This window comes from Oncorhynchus nerka, linkage group LG17, assembly GCF_034236695.1.
Source record: "Oncorhynchus nerka isolate Pitt River linkage group LG17, Oner_Uvic_2.0, whole genome shotgun sequence".
NCBI classification, from domain to species: Eukaryota; Metazoa; Chordata; class Actinopteri; order Salmoniformes; family Salmonidae; genus Oncorhynchus; species Oncorhynchus nerka.
Genome location: NC_088412.1, coordinates 24,483,982 through 24,507,500, shown reverse-complemented (window position 1 = coordinate 24,507,500; position 23,519 = coordinate 24,483,982). Strand labels below are relative to the sequence as shown.

Sequence of the window (23,519 nt, the reverse complement as noted above, 5' to 3'; positions counted from 1 at the left end):
TTTGCAATTATAATATTGACAAAGTTCCAGTGAAACTTTCTGCTTTTCATCGGCAAGTTTTCTTGTCATGGTCCTTAATTTATAAGCACAATTTTTCTCCACACAGATGTTATATATGGAATAATCGGGATATATTGTATAAAAATGTTTTTAGAATATTGGTTCCCGAAATCATATCCTATTGGTGAGCCAACTGGTAAATGCAGAGGGTATTTTACTCAGTTATAAGGTTCCTTTAACACCTAAAGATTTTGCAGTTGTCTTAGATGCCATTCCCTCGGGTGTTTCTTTATTATTCAGGAATGTGTCAAGACCTGACCCTCCGAGCCTACCTTCTATTGACCCTGTTGACTCATCAGTAGGTAAGATTTGTTTCTCTTTTGGTCCATGCAACAACAGAGCGATACGAACCTTGTTTCAGCAGGATGTTGTTTTACCTTATGTCATGCCTTATTAGAATGGATTTATTGATAATATCTGTTGGAAAAAGTTTGGATGTAACCTACTTGTTAACAAAATTAAGAAAGTTTAAAATGATTCATAAATATTATCCTGCCAACCACTATATGAAGAAGTTTATTTAAAGCATCAACTCAAATCGCTCCTTTTGTCACGCCCTGGCCATAGAGAGGCTTTAATCCTCTATTTTGGTTAGGCCAGGGTGTGACTAGTGTGGGCATTCTATGTTCATTTTCTATGTTTTGGATTTCTGTGTTTGGCCGGGTGTGGTTCTCAATCAGAGGCAGCTATCTATCATTGTCTCTGATTGAGAACCATACTTAGGTAGCCTTTTCCCACCTGTGTTATGTGGGTAGTTGTTTTCTGTTTAGTGTATATCACCTTACAGAACTGTTTCGTGTCTTCCATGTCACTTTGTTATTTTGTTTTGTGCGTTCAGTCAATAAATTATTACGAACGCTTACCACGCTGCATATTGGTCCGATTTTTCTTACTCTTCCTCAGACAAAGAAGAGATTCGTTACACCTTTTGTAATGACCACCCAGAAACAGTGTTGCATCTTTTTTGACATTGTATTCATGTAAGAAAACTGTGGCAAGACATCAGTAGATTTATAATTGAACACTTATATGAAGGTCTTACACTAGTTTGGAGAGATATACTTCTTGGATTCTTTACCCACGATAGGAATAAACTGAAACATTTTTATGTAATTCATTTCCATATTCTTTTGGCCAAATTTCATATTCATAAATGTACATAAATGTTGCTCCCAAGTGGCGCAGCGGTCTAAGGCACTGCATCTCAGTGCTTGTGGTGTCACTACAGACACCCAGGTTCGAATCCAGCCTGTATCACAACTGGCCGTGATTGGGAGTCTGATAGGGCGGCAGCATCATCTGGGTTTGGCTGGTGTTATTTACAATAAATTCTTATTGTAAATAAGAATTTGTTCTTCTATACCAAACGTAATATATTATACGAATCATCTTGTCGGACTCACGTTTACTATGCTACGTCTAGTATATGAGACCAGTCTGGTTCGCTAGGCTAGATGGGAAATTTAGTGAATATCAAAAATGGTGGAAGATTCACTCGGATGTCTGCCAAATATTCAAGGAACTAACAAATGTCAACCGCTATGTATATTGCCATCTCATTTTATAAAGAATATTCTCCCCAAATGTATAACGACAAAATGTGTAACAAAACTACATTTAGGTGTTGGGTGGGCAGAGGGGTGGATACCAAAACCTAACCGGATGCGGATGTGGACATTTATCTTCTAAACAGCTCGCTTTTCTTTGACGGTCAGCTGGTGGCTAAAGGTCCATCATTAAAGCAATATTTTCCTGCTTAACAAAAAGAACAAAATACACTAACTCAACGGCCGAAAGCGACCCGGCGCCTTTCCTACTTCGCTTGTTTTCGGACTGTCGTTTACCGGCCAAACTGGCCAGCTAGCTACTGTAGCTGGCTATGCGCCCCAACAACTGGCTAACGAAAGAAGAGAGCTGTCAAAGGAGTAGGATATAACAACAGTCTTGCTTCATGGATATAATCCTAATTGTTCCAGGGAAACACCGATAGCTAGCGCCATTAGCGCTGTTTGTCGATAGCAACGATAACGTTAAAGGTTATAGCCAGTTAACGTTACTGTTGTGATAATATATATATGAATTAACTAAATATATAATGATTAGCTAATTATTTGTTAGTCTAATCAGAAAGCGATAACATTTACCTATTCAGTTTGCCAGTATTCCTGGCAGTGGGCTTTTATGGTGTCTGTTTACACAAAAAGTCACGGATGTCAAGAAACGTTAATAAGGAAGGACAGGTTATTTTGATTGGCTTGGGGAATAACGTTATTCTGTCAGTATTGAGTAATGTGATTGCCCGTTAGTTAGGAAACGTTAGACAGCGGGGATTAGCAGTATGTGAATCATGTTTTGTGTTGATTGAAGCTTTGCCAACGTGTTACAAGCTGCTGTAGGTCCTGGTGCCGTGTGTGTCAGAGGGTGTGACCAGCAGGTGGACATGGTTCTAAGGAACTGGACACCCAGTCAAGGAAGGAGCATGTGTTAACGCTGCTGTAGGTCCCGGTAGAACTTTGCTGTCGTGGAAAAAGTACCCAATTGGTCATACTTGAGTAAAGTAAGGATACCTTCATAGAAAATGACTCAGTAAAAGTTAGTCATACTACTTGAGTAAAAGTCTAAATATTTGGTTTTAAATATACTTAAGAATCAAAAGTTTAAATATAAATAATTTCACATTCCTTATAATAAGCAAACCAGACAGCACGATTTTATAGTTTTAATTTACGGATAGCCAGGGGCACACTAAAACACTCTGACATAATTTACAAACAGAATTTGTGTTTAGTGAGTCTGCCAGATCAGAGGCAGTAGGGATGGCCAGGGATGTTCTCTTGATAAGTTTGTGAATTAGACACTTTTCCTGTCCTTTTGGGTGTCAGTGACAATCTATCGAGTAAAAAGTACATTATTGTCTTTAGGAATGTAGTGATGTAAAAAGTATTTAAAGTACAGATACCTCCCCCAAAAAAACTTAAGTACTTTACACCACTGGAACTTTGTCTTCAATTATGAGACACATCCTATGACAGATCACTATCAGTTTACATAATAGCTACAGCATTCCTGCAAATGGTCAAATATATAGATTGCTTGTTATGTTAGCCTGATTTTAGCTACAGTTGTTTGTCCAACCCCTTGTCACACCTCAACCATAACCTGGATTTGTACTGTATGACATTGGAGAGGACAAGTGAGTCATAGATGGTGTCTAAATTGGCATTAACAAGCTGATTAGTAAGAGTATTGTAGGCCTTATAAACAGCAATGCCTCAATGTGGTATTGGGATGCATTCATTAACCGTTGGACCAGACAGTAACTGGGCCTGAAATGTCCCCTGGTTCTGAATATGCACATGAGATCTGAGTGTGTTTGTGTTTATCAGAGACTTTTGGTGTCTAGGCTTATTAATGTGATGATAGGTTACAGTTGTACTTGACTGAGAGAGCTAGGTTGTAGCTATGTGGACGGTGTTGTGGTTCCGCCCTGCAACAATGTCAACCCTATTGTTGCTGCTATTGCTGAGCAACTTATGCAGGCTGGGACAGTCTATGTCACGAGAGGAGAAGCTCAAGCTGAGGTGAGTGAGAAAGATGTCCGCTCCTGGGCTAGATGTGTGGCAAGTTCAGACTGATAAAATAGATTGAGCTAAACTGACTTATTTCTTTGTTTCCCCTCAAGGAACCAAGTGGTTGAGATGTTTGACCATGCTTATTCCAATTATATGGTAAGTCTCGCCACCACCTGTCCCCTTCACACAACTGAGAGAGTGGTTTAGCAGCAATCTAATAATGCAAAACATTTGAGATGTTCTGTTGAGATGTACTGGTACTCATTTTTATTTTTTATTTTATTTCACGTTTATTTAACCAGGTAGGCTAGTTGAGAACAAGTTCTCATTTGCAACTGCGACCTGGCCAAGATAAAGCATAGCAGTTCGACATATACAACAACACAGAGTTATACATGGAATAAACAAACATACAGTAGAAAAAAAGAAAACAAAAAGTCTACATACAGTGAGTGCAAATGAGGTAAGATAAGGGAGTTAAGGCAATAAATAGGCCATGGTGGCGAAGTAATTACAATATAGCAATTAAACACTGGAATGGTAGATGTGCAGAAGATGAATGTGCAAGTAGAGATACTGGGGTGCAAAGGAGCAAGATAAATAAATACGGTATGGGGATGAGGTAGTTGGATGGGCTGTTTACAGATTGGCTATGTACAGGTGCAGTGATCTGTGAGCTGCTCTGACAGTTGGTGCTTAAAGCTAGTGAGGGAGATATGAGTCTCCAGTGATTTTTGCAGTTCATTCCAGTCATTGGCAGCAGAGAACTGGAAGGAAAGGCGGCTAAAGAATGAATTGACTTTGGGGGTGACCAGTGAGTGCTGCTATGGTGACCAGTGAGCTGAGGTAAGGCGGGGCTTTACCTAGCAGAGACTTGTAGATGACCTGGAGCCTGTGGATTTGGTGACGAGAGTGAAGCGAGGGCCAGCCAACGAGGGCGTACAGGTCGCAGTGGTGGGTAGTATATGGGGCTTTTTGGTGACAAAACGGATGGCACTGTGATAGACTGCATCCAATTTGTAGAGTGGAGTGTTGGCGGCTATTTTGTAAATGACATCGCCGAAGTCGAGGATCGGTAGGATGGTCAGTTTTACGAGGGTATGTGCTGACCAACTGGCAAGTGTCTTCACTGATATTTTCAACCTCTCCCTGTCAGAGTCTGTAATACCAACATGTTTTAAGCAGACCACAATAGTGCCTGTGCCCAACAACACTAAGGTAACCTGCCTAAATGTTGACCGACCTGTAACAAGTCTGTTGCCATGAAGTGCTTTGAAAGGCTGGTCATGGCTCACATCAACACCATTATCCCAGATACCCTAGTCCCACTCCAATTTGCATACCGCTCCAACAGATCCACAGATGATGCAATCTCTTGCACTCCACACTGCCCTTTCCCAGCTGGACAAAAGGAACACCTATGTGACGATGCTATTTATTGACACGACAGCTCAGCGTTCAACACCGTAGTGCCCTCAAAGCTCATCAATAACATAAGGACCCTGGGACTAAATATTTAGTCCCCAGGTGGTAAGGATAGGTAACAACACATCCGCCACGCTGATCCTCAACACAGGCCCCTCAGGGGTGCGTGCTCAGCCTCCTCCTGTACTCCCTGTTCACTCGGGACTGCACGGCCAGGCGCGACTCCAACACCATCATTAAGTTTGCCACAACAGTGGTAGGCCTGATCACCAACGAGACAGCCTATAGGGAGGAGGTCAGAGACCTGGCCGTGTGGTGCCAGGGCAACAACCTCTCCCTCAACGTGATCAAGACAAAGGAGATGATTGTGGACTACAGGAAAAAGAGGACCGAGCACACCCCATTCTCATCGACAGGGCTGTAGTGGAGCAGGTTGAGAGCTTCAAGTTCCTTGGTGTCCACATCACCAACAAACTAACATGGTCCAAGCACACCAAGAAACTCGTGAAGAGGGCACGACAACCTTTTCCCCCTCAGGAGACTAAAAAGAATTGGCTTGGGTCCTCAGATCCTCAAAAGGTTCTACAGCTGCACCATCGAGAGCATCCTGACTAGAGATCGACCAATTATTATTTTTCAATGCCAATACTGATTGTTGGAGGACCAAAAAAAAGCCTATAGCGATTTAATTTATTTATTCTTATTTTATATTTATTTATTTATTTGTATTAAAGGACAATTACAACAATACTGAATGAACAATGAACACTTATTTTAATTTAATATTATACATAAATAAATTTAGTCTCAAATAATGAAACGTGTTCAATTTGTTTTAAATAATGCAAAAATACAGTGTTTGAGAAGTAAAAGTGTGCCATGTAAAAAAGCTCATGTTTAAGTTCCTTGATCAGAACATGAGAACATATGAAAGCTGGTGGCTCCTTTTAACTCCTTTTAAAGTTTTTACCCCCTTTTTCTCCCCAATTTCGTGGTATCCAATTGTTAGTAGTTACTATCTTGTCTCATTGCTACAACTCCCGTACGGGCTCGGGAGAGACGAAGGTCGAAAGCCATGCATCCTCCAAAACACAACCCAACCAAGCCGCACTGCTTCTTAACACGGCGCGCATCCAACCCGGGAAGCCAGCCACACCAATGTGTCGGAGGAAACACTGTGCTCCTGGTTAGCGTGCATTGCGCCCGGCCCGCCCTACCGGCCAAACCCTTCCTAACGACGCTAGGCCAATTGTGCGTCGCCCCATGGACCTCCCGGCCGCGGCCAGCTGCGACAGAGCCTGAGGTTGAACAGTGCCCTAGACCACTGCTCCACCAGGGAGGTCTTCCTTTTAACTTCTTAGTGATCCCTTCGCGCGCCAATCCCGTTTAACACCCAGTGAAATAGCAGCGCGCCAAATTCAAAGACAGAAATACTCATAATAATAATTCATAAATCATACAAGTGTTATACATGGGTTTAAAGGTGAACTTCTTGTTAATCCAGCCACAGTGTCAGATTTCAAAAAGGCTTTACGGCGAAAGCAAACCATGCTATTATCTGAGGACAGCACTAGGCCAATTGTATATATGTATTTATTTTAAGAAAGGCATTCATGTTTATGGTTAGGTACAACGAAAGTGCTTTTTTCGCGAATGCGCTTGTTAAATCATCACCCATTTGGCGAAGTGATTCGATGATAAATTAACAGGCACCGCATTTTTATTTTATTTATTTTATTTTACCTTTATTTAACTAGGCAAGTCAGTTAAGAACAAATTCTTATTTTCAATGATGGCCTAGGAACAGTGGGTTAACTGCCTGTTCAGGGGAGTTTTGTACCTTGTCAGCTCGGGGATTCGAACTTGCAACTTTTCGGTTATTAGTCCAACGCTCTAACCACTAGGCTACCCTGCCGCCCCTGATTATTTGCAACGCAGGACAAGCTAGTTAAACTAGTAATATCAACCATGTGTAGTTAACTAGTGATTGAGTTAAGATTGTTTTTTATAAGATAAGTAAAATGCTAGCTAGCAACATACTTTGGCTCCTTGCTGCACTCGCGTAACATGTGGTCAGCCTGCCACGCAGTCTCCTCGTGGAGTGCAGTGTAATCGGCCATAATTGGCGTCCAAAAATGCAGATTTCCGACTGTTATGAAAACCTGAAATCGGCACTAATTAAATGGGCCATGCCAATTAATCGGTCAACCTCTAGTAGGTTGTAAACATATGTCATATAGAACTTAGCATCTTATTGACATACAGTAGGTCTTATTGACAAACAGTAGGTCTAAATAAGGTTCAACTATCAAAACAACTACCACACCAAAATCAAAATTCAAGTTCCTGGCAAATAAAGCATAAATGTAAAACACTTGCCACACACTGCATTCTCTCTGGGCTACACCACCCCACATTCATTTGATTGCGTTAATGGGGTTTAGTCTTACACCTTTTCATTTAGCACTGTAATAAAAGTGATTTACAGATCCAGTTGGCACCACACTTTCAGTGTGTGCTCTGTGCTGACAGACTGTCTCTTGTTACAAAGTTAGAGATGAGACATGGGTACTCTAGGTAGTTTTGCACATTTGGATAGATGGAAGATAATCTATGCCATAGTAATCGTAATAGGCGATATCCCAGTGTGGATACAACACCTGGTTTTGGGACCACTAATTAGGAAATATTTTGATAACAGTATGGGTTTCCCTGTTCATATAGACAGGGTTTAAAAAATAAATATAACAGCGCTAACCGGTTTCCCATAGGGCGGCGCACCATTGGCCCAGCGTTGGCCGGGGTAGGCAGTAAAATAAGAAATTGTTCTGAACTGACTTGCCTAGTTAAATAAAGGTTAAATATAAAAAAATGTATATTATTGGTTGTGTTTTCCAGGACCATGCATACCCAGCAGATGAGTTGATGCCTCTGACGTGTCGGGGGAGGGTGCGTGGGCAGGAGCCCAGTCGGGGAGACGTGGACGACGCACTGGGGAAGTGAGTGCCTGGAGACAGTCCTGCTGGCATTGGAATACCCTAACTCTCTGTTGATATCTTCTAGCCATAAGGGACTATAATTGATGCTGATTGATTTGTCTTTGTGTGTTTTAAGGTTCTCTCTCACCCTCATCGACACCTTGGACACTCTAGTGGTAGGTTTCATCTTTAGTTTGTTTTACCAAACTCCTTAGTTGGATTAGTTGGATTGTCTAACCTCTGGGTAGACAATGATTTTCATATATTTAATTCTGTGTTTACTTACAGCTCTTAAATAAGACGACAGAGTTTGAAGAAGCAGTGAGGAGAGTGTTGAGAGATGTGCGACTGGACAATGACATCGTGGTGTCTGTTTTTGAGACCAACATCCGTGTGCTGGGGTAAGAAAAAAAATAAGAAAAAAAGTCTGTTATTGAGGGGATGGAAATGTTTTTTTTTTTTTTTTTTTTTTTTTTTAACCAGGCAAGTCAGTGAAGAAGAACATTCTTATTTACAATAGCCTGGCAAGAAGCTTCCTGCGGGGATGGGGGCTGAGATAAAAAATTAATGTAAAAAACGATGTAAGACAAAACAGACGACACAGACAGAAGACACTGGCAACAGCACAAATACAACAGCAAACAAACTGTATGTGTGATGGAACATTGCTGCAGGGACTTGCTTTCATTCAGCCACGAGCATTCGTGAGGACAGGCACTGATGTTGGACGTTTAGGTCTGGCTCGCAGTCAGCGTTCCAATTCACCCCAGAGGTGTTCAATGGGGTTGCTGTCAGAGCTCTGTGCAGGCCAGTCAAGTTCTTCCACACCGATCTCGACAAACCATTTCTGTATGGACCTCGCTTTGTGCACAGGGGTAATGTCATGCTGAAACAGGAAAGGGCCTTCCCCAAACTGTTGCCACTAAAGTTGGAAGCACAGAATCATCTACAATGTAATTGTATGCTGTAGCGTAAAGATTTAACTTCACTGGAACTAAGGGGCCTAGACCGAACCATGGAAAAACAGCCCCAGACCATTATTCCTCCTCCATCAATCTTTACAGTTGGCACTATGCAATCGGGCAGGTAGCGTGCTCCTGGCATCTGCCAAAACCAGATTTGTCCGTCAGACTGCCAGAGGGTAAAGAGTGATTCATCACTCCAGAGAACGCGTTTCCACTGCTCCAGAGTCCAATGACTGCAAGCTTTACACCACTCCAGCCGACGCTTGGTATTACACATGGTGATCTTAGCCCTGTGTGCGGCTGCTCGGCCATGGAAGCCCATTTCATGAAGCTCCTGATGAACAGTTCTTGTGCTGACGTTGCTTCCAGAGGCAGTTTGGAACTCTGTAGGGAGTGTTGCAACTGAGGACAGGTGATTTCCACTTCAGAATAATAGCACTTACAGTTGACCAGGGCAGCTCTAGCAGGGCAGACATTTGTTGGAAAGGTGATATCCTATGACGGTGCCACGTTGAAAGTCAGTGAGCTCTTCAGTAAGAACATTCTACTGCCAATGTTTGTCAATGGAGATTGCATGGCTGTGTGCTCTTTTATACACTTGTTAGCAACGGGTGTGGTTGAAATAGCCAAATCCATTCATTTAAAGGGTTGTCCACATACTATTGTGTGCCCATTGTGACTTTCCTCATGTTTCCAGAGGGCTGCTAGGGGGCCACTCCATGGCGGTGATGCTGAAGGATACAGGGTATCACATGCAGTGGTACCAGGATGAGCTGCTCCACATGGCCAAAGACGTGGGTCTCAGACTCCTGCCTGCCTTCAACACCAGCAGTGGCCTGCCTTACCCCAGGGTGAGCCCTCAGACTATACATAAGGCCACAGCTGTTGGGATATGTCCTGACCATACACACTCATGTGTACACACACAGCCCTCTCCAATTATGACTGCATAATTGTATTAACTACTTCAGTGCTCTGCATACAGCTGCTACAGTTTTCCGCAGCCTGGTTTTCTATGGCTGTATAGTTCACCTGAACAATGTCTTTGGACACAGCTGTGATTTGAGTCTATGACCAATATATTGAGTCTTTTTATTCCACTCAACAGGTAAACTTGAAGCATGGCCTCAGGAGTCCTGAGAGTCGGACGGGCACAGAGACGGACACCTGTACAGCTTGTGCTGGCACAATTATCCTGGAGTTCGCTGCCTTGAGTCGCTTCACTGGGGACCCTGTGTTTGAGGTAAAAACAGACAATCATCTCTTACTTTAAACCTTGTTCAGATCAGGACTAATACTAGTAGACGGCACGACTAGACCTTCATTGTTGATTATCCTAGATGCCAGTGTGTCTGAATGATATTGATTCATTGTATTCTACATAGGTCCATGCACGGAGAGCCCTCGACTTCTTGTGGGAGAAGAGGCAGAGGAATAGCAACCTGGTGGGAACAACCATCAACATCCACTCAGGAGAGTGGGTCCGCAGGGGTGAGAGAGGGAACCAGTCCCAGGCCATAACTGCTATCTACTGTATTGTAAAGGAGGATTTCCTTGGATTTATCCAGAGGCTGACAATGTATTGGGTGTGATAGAAGTGAACGGGCAAGGCGGTAGGAGCTGATGTTCTGTACTTGTAGAAATAAGGCATGCCTGTGTTTCTGCAGTATGAAATGATACACTGTTGTGTTGTATTGTTCCAGACAGCGGAGTGGGAGCAGGGATTGACTCGTATTATGAGTACCTGCTCAAGGCCTATATTCTCCTGGGAGATGACCTGTTTCTGCAGCGCTTCAACATTGTGAGTGACCTCACACTGTAACCTTAATCTGGCTTGGATAATGGAATGCTTTTATGCCCTTATTGTTCAATCCACACACAGTATGCTGTTAACGATTCTCATCCTTAGATTGTCAAAATGTTCTCATTATTTGTGTTTCCAGCACTATGCGTCTATAATGAAGTACATCAGCCAGCCTCCTCTCCTGCTGGACGTTCACATCCACAAGCCTCTGCTGCCTGCTCGCACCTGGATGGACTCCCTCCTGGCCTTCTTCCCTGGGCTGCAGGTGAGACACTCAGCCTGGCGTCACTAACAGACCCGCTGCCTACGCAGGGGTACATAGACCTGGTGTTGAGATTAGGGAGACAAATTAAGACTTTTACTCTCCTAACATTGTTAATGAATCCCCCAGGTGTTGAAGGGAGATATCCGGCCGGCCATTGAGACCCATGAGATGCTCTATCAAGTCACCAAGAAACACAACTTCCTCCCAGAGGTAAGCTCTCTTTTATGCTCCCTCTCCACCTCTTTCTTTGTTCTCACTCAGGCTGTAACCTTTAACACCCCTCTCTGTCTTCCCCAGGCATTCACCACTGATTTCAGGGTACATTGGGCTCAGCATCCACTAAGACCTGAGTTTGCAGAGAGCACCTATTTCCTGTACAAGGTAAGGACTGTGGAGACATGCAGTCTAGAAGTTGACTTTTTCCACATTTTGTTACGTTACAACCTTATTCTAAAATGGATTAAATTAAATGTTTTCCTCATCAATTTACACACAATACCCCATTGGTTGAAATAGTTGATAATTTATATTAAAAAAAAAAAAAACGGATACCTTATTTACATCTATTCAGACCATTTGCTATGAGACTCGAAATTGTCCTGTTTCCATTGATCATCCTTGAGATGTTTCTACAACTTGATTGGAGTCCACCTGTGATCGATTCAATTGATTGGATGTGATTTGGAAAGGCACATACCTGGCTATTTAAGGTTCCACAGTTGGCAGTACATTTCAGATCAAAAACCAAGCCATGAAGTCGAAGGAATTGTCTGTAGAGCTCAGACAGAATTGTGTCGAGGCAGATCTGGGGAATGGTACCAAAAATGTCTGCAGCATTGAAGGTTCCCAAGAACACAGTGGCCCCCATCACTCTTAAATGGAAGAAGTTTGGTACCACCAAGACTCTTCCTAGAGCTGGTCGCCTGGCCAAACTGAGTAATCGGGGGAGAAAGTTCTTGGTCAGGGAGGTCACTTTGAAAGAGTTCCTCTGTGGAGATGGAACCTTCCAGAAGGACAACCATATCAGCATCACTCCACCAATCAGGCCTTTATGGTAGAGTGGCCAGATGGAAGCCAGTCCTCAGTAAAAGGTTTGCCAAAAGGCACCTAAAGACTCTCAGACCATGAGAAATGAGATTCTCTGGTCTGATGAAACCAAGCTTGAAATCATTGGCCTGAATGATAAGCGTCACGTCTGGAGGAAACCTGGCACCATCCCTACGGTGAAGCATGGTAGCCGTATCATGCTGTGGGGATGTTTTTCAGGGACTGGGAGACTAGTCAGGATCGAGGGGAAAGATGAACGGATCAAAGTACAGAGAGGTCCTTGATGAAAACCTGTTCCAGAGCACTCAGGACCTAAGACTGGGGTGAAGGTTCACCTTCCAACAGGACAACGGCCCTAAGCACACAGCCAAGACAACGCAGGACTGGCTTCGGGACAGGTCTCTGAATATCCTTGAGTGGCCCAGCCAGAGCCCGGACTTGAACCCGATCGAGCATCTCTGGAGAGACCTGAAAATAGCTGTGTAGTGACGCTCCCCATCCGACCTCACAGAGCTTGAGAGAATCTGCAGAGTAGAGTGGGAGAAACTCTCCAAATACAGGTGTACCAAGCTTGTAGTTTTTTACCCGGGGCTCCCGAGTGGCGCAGTGGTCTAAGGCACTGCATCTCAGTGCTTGAGGTGTCACTACAGACACCCTGGTTTGAATCCAAGCTGTATCACAACCGGCCGTGATTGGGAGTCCCATAGGCAGGCACACAATTGTCCCAGCCGTAGGCCGTCATTGTAAACTGACTTGCCTAGTTAAATAAATAAAACGTTTTTAAAAATACCCAAGAAGACTCGAGCCTATAATCGCTGCCAAAGGTGCTTCAACAAACTACTCAGTAAAGGATCTGAAAGTTATGTAAATGTGGTATTGTCAGCTTTTAGAAACCTGTTTTTTTTATTTATTTTTTTATTTATTTTTTACTTTGTCAACATAGGGTATTGTGTGTGACTGACTGATGAGGGGGGGTGGAACAATTTAATAAATTTTAGAATAAGGCTGTAACGTAACAAAAGGTGGAAAAAGTTGAGGGGTCTGCATACTTTCCGAATGCACTGTACATTTGATCTTAGTGGCCTTCCTTATTGCCTGATTCAGTAGGACAGTGTCTAACCCTGGTCCCACTGTACCCCCTCTAGGCTACCAAAGACCCCTACTACCTGGAGGTAGGCCGCACGGTGCTGGACAACCTGAACCGATTTGCCCGGGTCCCCTGTGGCTTTGCTGCCATGAAGGATGTTCGCACCGGGAGCCACGAGGACCGGTGAGAGCCCAGACCCAGGGAAATACCCCGGGGACGGGGAGGGATTTAATGATGGGCGGTTAAGAGGTGGATGGTTTTAGTGGCTGAGCAACAGTGTGCCAGCCATGTAGTTCAATCAAAATAGCTCTGTTGGCCTGCTGCCCCAAATATCACTAATCCTCTCTCTTCCTAACTCCTCCCCTCTCAGAATGGACTCCTTCTTCTTGGCAGAGATGTTCAAGTACCTGTTCCTGCTGTTTGCGGAAGAGGAAGATCTGACGTTTAATGTTGAGGATTATATCTTCACCACCGAGGCACACCTTCTGCCCCTGTCCCTGTCCACTGCGCCTCACGCCCCCTCTCCTGCCAACGCCACGGTACAGGCTCCATCTCTGCCTCATCTCTCCGCCTATGTCAAATCTCTTTGGGTGGGTGTAGTAAGATCACCTGCTGTGATCAGCTAGAATTCTAATGATGGTACATCTAATAATATTCAAATGATACAGTTGGTCATGTTTGCTCTTTCCCACTCTGTCTTAGTCAGAGGAGGAGTTGGATGACTCTAACTATGATTGGACCTGCCCCAACACACGCCTCCTTTTCCCCGACCCCGCCTTTCCACGGAACCTCCGAGATCCAATCAGGAGTGCTGTGGACAAGAGTTGTCCCCGTCCTGCCATTCACCGGTAAGGGACATTAATACATACACCCCCTATGTGTTTTATTTGGACAATGAAATTAAAACTACAATTTAGCTCTATACTCCAGAATTTTGCAATTGAGATCAAATGTTTTATGAGGCGACAGTACCAAATGTAATGTTTTATTTGTTTTTTCTTCTTACATATGTGTTTTACCGTTTATTAATGAATGCACTTTATGTACACTATATATACAAAAGTATGTAGAAACCTCTTTCAAATTAGAGGATTCGGCTATTTCAGCCACACCCATTGTTGACGTGTATAAAATTGAGCACTTAACCATGCAATCTCCATAGACAAACATTGGCAGTAGAATGACAAAAGCTCAGTGACTTTCAACCATCATAGGATGCCACCTTTCCAACAAGTCAGTTCATCAAATTTCTGCCCTGCTAGAGCTGCCCTGGTCAACTGTAAGTGCTGGTATTGTGAATTGGAAACTTCTAGGAGCAACAACGGCTCAGCCGCGAAGTGCTAGGCCACACAAGCTCTTTGAACGGGGAGCACCGAGTGCTGAAGTACGTAGCCTCTGGAAGCAACGTCAACGCAAGAACGGTTCATCTGGAGCTTCATGAAATGGGGTTCCATGGCCGAGCAGTCTAAAATCTAAAAAGTCTAAAATCACCATGCACAATGCCAAGCTGGAGTGGTGTGAATCTTGCCGTCATTGGATTCTGGACCAGTGGAAAAATGTTCTCTTTGGGCTAGGCCTCTTAGTTCCAGTGAAGGGAAATCTTAACGCTATAGCATACAATGACATTCTAGACGATTCTGTGCTTCCAACTTTGTGGCAACAGATTGGGGAAGGCCCTCCTATTTCAGCATGACAATGCCCATACAGAAATGGGTGTGGAAGAACTTGACTGGCTGCACAGAGCACTGACCTCAACCCCATCGAACACCTTTTGGATGAATTGTAACGCTGAATGCAAGCCAGACCTAATCGCCCAACATCAGTGCCCGACCTTACTAATGCTCTTGTGGCTGAATGGAAGCAAGTCCCCGCAGCGATGTTCCAATATCTAGTTGAAAGCCTTCCCAGAAGAGTGGAGGCTGTTAAAGCAGCAAAGGGGGGACCAACTCCATATTAATAACCATGATTTTGGAATGAGATGTTCGACAAGCAGGTGTCCACATACCTTTGGTCATGTAGTGTGTTTATTCTCCCAATTTGAAGGTGTCATAAGAATTTGGACAAATTCCCTTATAGTGTATTACATTTAGTAAAAAGTTTAGTATTTGGTCCCATATTTGTAGCATGCCGTGACTATATCAAGTGTGTGAGACTACAAACTTTGTTTTGGTTGTGTTTTCAGGTTATTTTGTGCCCAATAGAAATTAATGGTAGATAATGTGTTGTCATTTTGGAGTCACTAGCATTTTGGGGGGATTTGATATTTATGCCTCTAACTTTCTCACTCATCATTATTCACGATTCATTCATGATTTTCTGTAATCATGGTACTACCCACATGAATGTAGAAGTGTTCAGAAACATGTTCTATTTTTAGAATAAATTCTGGAGTGTAGAGCCAAATTACACTTTAGCTTCACTGTCCAAATATATACATAGGGGAGTATATGTCTAATGTGAGGATCATGTTAAACAGAATATTGTTCCTGTCACAACCATACTGAATCTGAACTTTGATGCCCTCCACCCCTTCACCCTCTCATCCAGTGAGCCGGGGATGGGTCGCCCACCTCTGAGGGCTCAGGACTTCATGGCCAACAACCCTGATCACCTGGAGCTGCTGAGGAGGATGGGAGTCAGCCTTATACACCTTAAAGACGGCAGAGTGCAGCTGGTCCAACACGCTACACAGGTAAATGATTCATTCACAGGACAAGCCGGGAGAGTTTGAATGATATCATAACCCCCCATATGAGTTACTCAGTCTCTTCCCCTACTCTATCTACTGCCCTCTCCTCTCTTTCTCCATCTCCTTTCCTCTCTCTCCCCTTCCCTCGGTCTCTCTCTAGGCGGTCAGTGCTGTGGCAGCAGAGGACGGCATGCGATTCATGCAGGAGATGATGGAGCTGTCCAGCCAGCAGCAGAAGGAGCAGCTCCCTCCGCGCGCTGTGCAGATAGTCTCTCACCCCTTCTTCGGCAGAGTGGTGCTGACTTCTGGCCCAGCACAGTTTGGCACAGATCTTTCCAAGAGCATCACGGGGGTGAGTTTCTTCAGTGTGCCAATTTCCAATGGATGGACACCTTTGCTTGTTGGTTTTTCCTGTCTTGTCCCTAGGTGCCAGATGTACTCTATTTTTGTCTTTTTGTCGTTCTGAGTGATGTTTTAACATGTCCCCCCCTTCTCTTCGTCTGTCTGTAGGTTCGTGGGTTTGTGACAGTGGCTGAACCATACAGTGGCTGTGCCGAACTGAGCAACGCTGCCTTTGTACAGGGCCGCATTGCTCTGCTGCAGCGAGGCCAATGTATGTTTGCTGAGAAGGCCAGACACATCATGAAGGCTGGGGCCATCGGAGGCATCGTCATCGGTGAGGAGGACCAACTGACACAAGATCTCAATTTGAAGGAATCTTCTTCAAGAAGGCTGCACTAACTATAATCATACTTCTAACCTTTATAAATGTTCACAACACTTTCATAATGTTTTATATAACCTTTAATAAACTAATGCATTACTATTTATAAACTGGGTGGTTCGAGCCCTGAATGCTGATCAACTGACAGCCGTGGTATATCAGACCGTATACCACGGGAATGACAAAACATGTATTTTTACAGCTCTAATTACACTGGTAACCAGTTTATAATAGCAATAAGGCACCTTGGAGGTTTGTGGTATATAGCCAATATACCATGGCTAAGGGTGTGCCTAAGAACAGCCCTTAGCCATGGTATGTTGGCCATATACCACGTCCTCGTGCCTCATTGCTTAATTATAGTATCCTGTTTAACCTTGCTAATTAACCCCGTCCTCCACAGATGACAACGAGGGTAGCAGCAGTGACACTGCTCCCCTCTTCCAGATGGCCGGCGACGGCCGCAACACAGACGACGTCACTTTGCCCCTCCTCTTCCTCTTCTACAAGGAAGGCAATATCCTGTTGGAGGCTCTCAAGGAGTACAGGGAGGTGGAGGTGCTGCTGAGCGACAAGGCCAGAGACAGAGGTTAGATCTACTGGAGAGGGCAGTTGGACATTAGTGACTAAACAAAGACAGGACAGTGTCTTTCCAGCTTCTGGATAGTTTTGTGGGATTTCAGCTGATTTTAGGGACTATATTTGATTTTGTAAAGATCTCAAAATGGCAAGTATTTCAGGGTTTAGTGGTGAACCAAAATAATGGGCCTGTGGCCACTTTACAGTACTAACCTTAGTGGCGGTAGGGGGTGGTAAGCACCCAGTTTGATGTGTGATACAGGAAACGGCTCCCTTCTTTCCATTTTCCTTCCTCCTCCTCTCCTTCCCCGTGGTGGACTGTAACAGTGTATCCTCTTCTATCTGTCTTTCCCCTTCACCCTTTGGTTTAACAGCCTCTATATTCAAAGGTGAACCTCTCCCTGGCATCCTGCTGGAAAGCAGTAAGTATCGCCCTCATCTCTTTCCTCTCTCCTCCATTATTCTGTGTGTGGTAGAGCAGCTCAGTGCAGGTTAGTCGTGTGTGTATATAGCTGGCCATGTCAGAACCCCTCAGAAGAATATTACTGTTGGTCTGTTCTGCACATGACTCGTCAGTACCATTCTGTTTATTGTTCGCTGCCTCTTGTAAACCGCAACACTGCCCTGTTTCTGTCTGGGAACGACTGATAGGTGCTTGTGTTAAATGTACATACATAGTGAGTAGGAAACGGCGTATGGCTGTGTATATATTGTAGGATACTATATGGATGACTGTGCAGGACACCGCTCATATATTGTGGTGGAAAGTGGTCTGAAAATGGACTGAGCTCACCCCTCTGTCCTTCCTCAGGGAGGGATGTTCAGGAGGAGGAGGAAGACTGTTCAACAGACCAAACTTCACCTATCCCTGCCGCAACTCTCGACCAGTCACACGTGAGGACTGTGGAGCAGGATGAATCAGCTCCCCACAATGAGGAAGTGACTCCTGAGGAAGATGTGGGACCTGCCATTAAGAGGAACCCTGAGCCAGAGGAGGAGCCTGAGGTTGACAAGGACTCTAGCAGAAAATTTGTGGAAGCCATGATGGCTGATTGGCGAGAGGACTTAGAAGCGTTTCAGCAGATGGAGGATGAGCTTTGACAACTTCCACAGTTCCCCCTCCTCCGGTCTGTCCCAGCCACCGTACAGGCCTGGGGTCAGTGGACTGTGCCTCATAAAGAATAAGGTTTTAGTGGGGCAATGTTCTGATAAGGAACGGTTACCAGGGTGGAATACAGTGACTTCTTCTACAGCCCAGATATCTACTGTCTGGCAGTATGAACCTCTGATTATTCACTATTTTCTGATTTTGTCTTATTTTCACATATTGTCTTCCTCCAAATGCTTTTCCGGGTCACTGACATGTGGGAGCAGATTCCAAATGCTTTTCCAGGTCACTGACATGTGGGAGCAGATTCCAAATGCTGGTTGAATTATAATCCACTGGTTGATTGGTTTATTTAACTGTAATGATTAACTGATAAGTTGTTGGAACATTTACTATTTTATTTTGTGGGCCTAATTTGTGGGGTCAATATTAAGCTACCTGACTGTGGGACTGCAGTGGCAAGCAGTCTATAAAAGGCTGATGCTGAGAATCACTTAGCACTGGCACTCTCCAGGAAGAGACAAAGTTATATGTGACTGTAAATATGTATTTGTCAGTTATTTCCACGATGGTTTGAAATACAGTGCTGCTTTGCTCAGGTTCTGGTCGGTATGAGAGACACCGGGTACTGGCTACCCAAGAGGGCAGACAGTACCACCAGCTGACCAGCAGAGGGGATCCTTGTTTGAGACATCTTACTGGTCTGACTGGAGCTTGATGACATACTGGAAGACCAAGGAAACAAAAAAGCCAACAACTTTAATTAAATTGATAAGGAAATTGAAAAGTGTGTTGTCATCTGTCTCAAAAACATAATGTGTTTTATAGGCGATAGGATTAGAGGTTTCTCTTGGTTTTAGACTATTAGGCTACATGGCTGGACATTAGTGGAACCATATATGATATTCAGAGCAGTATTACCATAGTCTGGTAATAACCTTAAATAACCTGTCCTTCAAGTAGTCCTCTCTCTTTTTGTTGATATTCAGAGCAGTATTACCATAGTCTGGTAATAACCTTAAATAACCTGTCCTTCAAGTAGTCCTCTCTCTTTTTGTTGATATTCAGAGCAGTATTACCATAGTCTGGTAATAACCTTAAATAACTTCTAGTCCTTTTTGTTGATATTCAGAGCAGTATTAGTAATAACCTTAAATAACCTGTCCTTCAAGTAGTCGTCTCTCTTTTTGTTGATATTCAGAGCAGTATTACCATAGTCTGGTAATAACCTTAAATAACCTGTCCTTCAGTTGTCTGGTAATAACCTAAAATAACCTCTCCTTCAGGTTAAGACTTAAAAGGGAATAGAGACATTAAATAACATTTTAATTCACATGCGCTGAATACAACTGGTGTGGACTTTACAGTGAAATGCTTGCTTACAAACCTTTCCCAGCAATGCAGAGTTTAAAAAAAAATGTAATAGTAACTAACACGAGGAATATAATACACAAGATTGGAGAATGTGCAGAGAGAACCAGTAGCAGATCAATGTGCAGAGAGGTACTTGAGGTAGGGTACTGTATGTTCATGAAGACAGTGTAAAGTGACTGGGCATCCAGATAGATGATGATAATAATAGAAGTAAAATATAGAACAGAGTAGCCGCAGCAAATGAGTGTAAAAGTGTGTGCATATGTATTGTTTGAATTTGTGTGTGTGTGAGCATGTATATGGTGTGTGTGTATATAAAGTCTAGTGAGTGTGTGTAGGGTCAGTGCAGGTAGTTTGAGTACCATTGATTAATTATTTAGCAGTCTGGCTATTTGGCAGTCTTATGGCTTTGGGGTAGAAGCTGTCTTGGGGCCTGTTGGTCCAAGAGAGTCCAAGAGTCAATGCTCCGGTACTGTTTTCCGGACGGTAGTGGAGTGAAACCGTCTGTGGCTGGAGTCTGGCAATTTTTCAGGCCTTCCTCTGACACCGCCTGATATAGGGATCATGGATGGCAGGAAGCTCGGCCCCAGTCATGTATTGGGCTGTCCGCACCACCCTTTGTAGCTCTCCCACCTTTGTAGCTCTTTGCGGTCAAGATGCCCTTGATGATGCAGCTGTAAAACTTTTTGAGGATCTGCGGGCCCATGCCAAATCTTTTCAGCCTCCTGAAGGGAAAGGGTGCTGCCGTGCCCTCTTCAACTGTGCAGGTGTGTGTGGACCGTGTTAAGTCCTTAGTGTTGTGGACGCCAAGCTCTCAACCCAATCCACAACAGCCCTGTCAATTGTAGATGGGGGTGTGCTTCCCCCTCTTTCTCCTGTAGTCCACTATCAGCTCCTTGGTTTTACTGACGTTAAGGGAGAGGTTGTTGTCCTGGTACCACACTGCTAAGTCTAACCATCTCACCGTCACGTCGTCAGCAAACTTGATGGTGTTGGAGTCATGCGCGGCCATGCAGTCGTGGGTGAACAGGGAGTACAGTAGTGGACTAAAGCACACACATCTGAGGGGCCCCTGTGTTGAGGGTCAACATGGCTGAGGTGTTGTTGCCTAGCCTCAACACCTGGGGCCGACCCGTCAGCAAGTCCAGGACCCAGTTGTAGAGGGAGGGGTTCAGTCCCAGGGTCCCTAGCTTGGACAGGACTATGATGTTGAATGCTGAGCTGCAGTCTATGAACCTCATTTTCAGTTATTTCTCCTCTTGTCCAGGTGGGATAGGGCAGTGTGAAGTGCAATTGAGATTGCGTCATCTGTGGATCTGTAGGGGAGGTTTGCAAATTGCAGTGGGTCTAGGGTAGGGTGTCTGGGATTATGGTGTTGATGTGTGTCATGACCAGCCTTTCAATGCACTTCATAATTACAGATGTGAGTAATACAGGGTGATAGTCATTTAGGCAGGTTACCTTGGAGATATTTGGAACAGGGACAATGGTGGTCAGCTTGAAACATGTTGGGATTACAGACTGGGACAAGGAGAGATTGAAAATGTCCGTGAAGACACCTGCCAGCTGGTCTGCTCATGCTTAGGGAGACATACATCAGTGGTTTCAATATCTACAGTTGAAGTCGGAAGTTTACATACACCTTAGCCAAATACATTTAAACTCACTTTGTCACAATTGCTGACATTTAATCCTAGTAAAAATTCCCTGTTTTAGGTCAGTTAGGATCATCACTTTATTTTAAGAATGTGAAATGTCAGAATAATAGGAGAGAGATGGATTTATTTCAGCTTTTATTTATTTCATCACATTCCCAGTGGGTCAGAAGTTTACATACACTCATTTAGTATTTTGTAGCATTGCCTTTAAATTGTTTAACTTGGGTCAAACGTTTCGGGTAGCCTTCCACAAGCTTCCCACAATAAGTTGGGTGAATTTTGTCCCATTCCCCCTGACAGAGCTGGTGTAACTGAGTCAGGTTTGTAGGCCTCCTCGCACACACTTTTTCAGTTCTGCCCACAAATGTTCTATGTGATTGATGTCAGAGCTTTGTGATGGCCACTCCAATATCTTGATTTTGTTGTCCTAAAGCCATTTGCCACAACTTTGAAAGTATGCTTGGGGTCATAGTCCATTTGGAAGTTCCATTTGCGACCAAGCTTTAACTTCCAGACTGATGTCTTGAGATGTTGCTTCAATATATCCACATAATTATCCAGCCTCATGATGCCATCTATTTTGTGATGTGCACCAGTCCCTCCTGCAGCAAAGCAGCACCACAACATGATGCTGCCAGCCCTGTGCTTCACGGTTGGGATGGTCTTCTTCGACTTGCAAGCCTCCTCCTTTTTCCTCCAAACATTACAATGGTCATTATGGCCAAACAGTCCTATTTTTGTTTCATCAGACCAGACATTTCTCCAAAAAGTACGATATTTGTCCCCATGTGTAGTTGCAAACCGTAGTCTGGCTTTTTTATGGTGGGTTTGGAGCAGTGGCTTCTTCCTTGCTGAGCGGCCTTTCAAGTTATGTCGATATAGGACTTGTTTTACTGTGGCTATAGATACTTTTGTACCAGTTTCCTCCAGCATCTTCACAAGGTCCTTTGCTGTTGTTCTCGGATTGATTTGCACTTTTCGCACCAAAGTACATTTATTTCTAAAAGACAGCATGCGTCTCCTTCCTGAGCGGTATGATGGCGGCGTGGTCTCATGGTGTTTATACTTGCGCATTATTGTTTGTACAGATGAACGTGGTACCTCCAGGCATTTGGAAATTGCTCCCAAGGATGAATCAGACTTGTGGATGTCTCCAATTTTATTTTTGAGGTATTTTCTTTTGATTTTCCCATGATGTCAAGCAAAGAGGCACTGAGTTTGAAGGTAGGCCTTGGAATACATCCACAGGTACACCTCTAATTGACTCAGGCTAATTGACATTTATCAGAAGCTTCTAAAGCCATTACATAATTTTCTGAAATGTTCCAAGCTGTTTAAATGCACAGTCAATTTAGTGTATGTAAACTTCTGACCCACTGGAATTGTGATACTGTGAATTATAAGTGAAATAATCTGTAAACAATTGTTGGAAAAATTACTTGTGTCATGCACAAAGTAGATGTCCTAACCGACTTGCCAAAACTATAGTTTGTTAACAATAAATTTGTGGAGTGGTTGAAAAACGAGTTTTAATGACTCCAACCTAAGTGTATGTAAACTTCTGACTTCAACTGTATGTTATATTTTTAATATTATACAATATTTATGAATCATTTCTGAGGCTCAGTCTGCATGGATCATGCTGTGTAATCCTATTATCACATTTAATAGAATGTTTCTGTCGTTCTGCCAGTGAGGGGGATAACATTTCTTTAGGGCTGCCACTATATTGAAATGGGGCCCCTATGGGTCTATTGATTTTATACTGTGCTAGAGTCAAGGGCTTACATTTTCTCAGAGCTTCCACTTGTCTCTCCAGAGAACAACTACTGAGCTTGTATGGTTGAACTATAATTCTCCATCCATGATCTTGGTCAATTTTGAGAAACAAATGTCATGCATTTTTTAGCACTTTTAGTTTGGACACAGTACTACATAAAACATGTACATGTCAATCTGTCATTTCCTAGAAAAGTAGCCCCTCTCACATATGCCACTGATTTCCTGTTGTAAAAGTAATGTTTTTTGTTGTTGTTGCCACGAATAAATATTATCCTGAGTTCCAAAAAATATCTGCTATATTTTTATTGCCAACAAGTAACCCGGATATTTACATTACAGTAAAGTCCTCAGCAAGATGGCTGCATTACTGCGCGAAATAGTGGCATCCTGGTAAAACGACGC

At 43.6% G+C, this 23,519-nt stretch overlaps 1 protein-coding gene across 3 annotated transcripts; it reads left to right on the top strand.

Annotated features, from left to right (window-relative positions):
• Positions 1–1,580: 1,580 nt before the first annotated feature.
• Positions 1,581–19,090, top strand: LOC115144943 (ER degradation-enhancing alpha-mannosidase-like protein 3). 3 transcript variants are annotated; one of them, XM_029686101.2, is made up of 21 exons: positions 1,581–3,641; positions 3,743–3,788; positions 7,956–8,056; positions 8,172–8,211; positions 8,324–8,436; positions 9,698–9,851; positions 10,109–10,243; positions 10,386–10,491; positions 10,704–10,801; positions 10,944–11,069; positions 11,196–11,279; positions 11,367–11,450; positions 13,262–13,386; positions 13,574–13,742; positions 13,906–14,051; positions 15,751–15,895; positions 16,053–16,244; positions 16,403–16,568; positions 17,020–17,205; positions 17,570–17,617; positions 18,007–19,090. In XM_029686101.2, the coding sequence occupies exons 1-21, from the start codon at positions 3,523–3,525 to the stop codon at positions 18,294–18,296; spliced, it is 2,673 nt and encodes an 890-aa protein (XP_029541961.1). In that variant the 5' UTR covers positions 1,581–3,522; the 3' UTR covers positions 18,297–19,090. The 3 variants fall into 3 exon arrangements, with proteins under 3 accessions (XP_029541961.1, XP_029541959.1, XP_029541960.1); XM_029686099.2 differs by having other exon boundaries at positions 1,582–3,641; positions 13,574–13,793; XM_029686100.2 differs by lacking the exon at positions 17,570–17,617 and having other exon boundaries at positions 1,694–3,641; positions 13,574–13,793.
• The last annotated feature ends 4,429 nt before the right edge of the window (positions 19,091–23,519 follow it).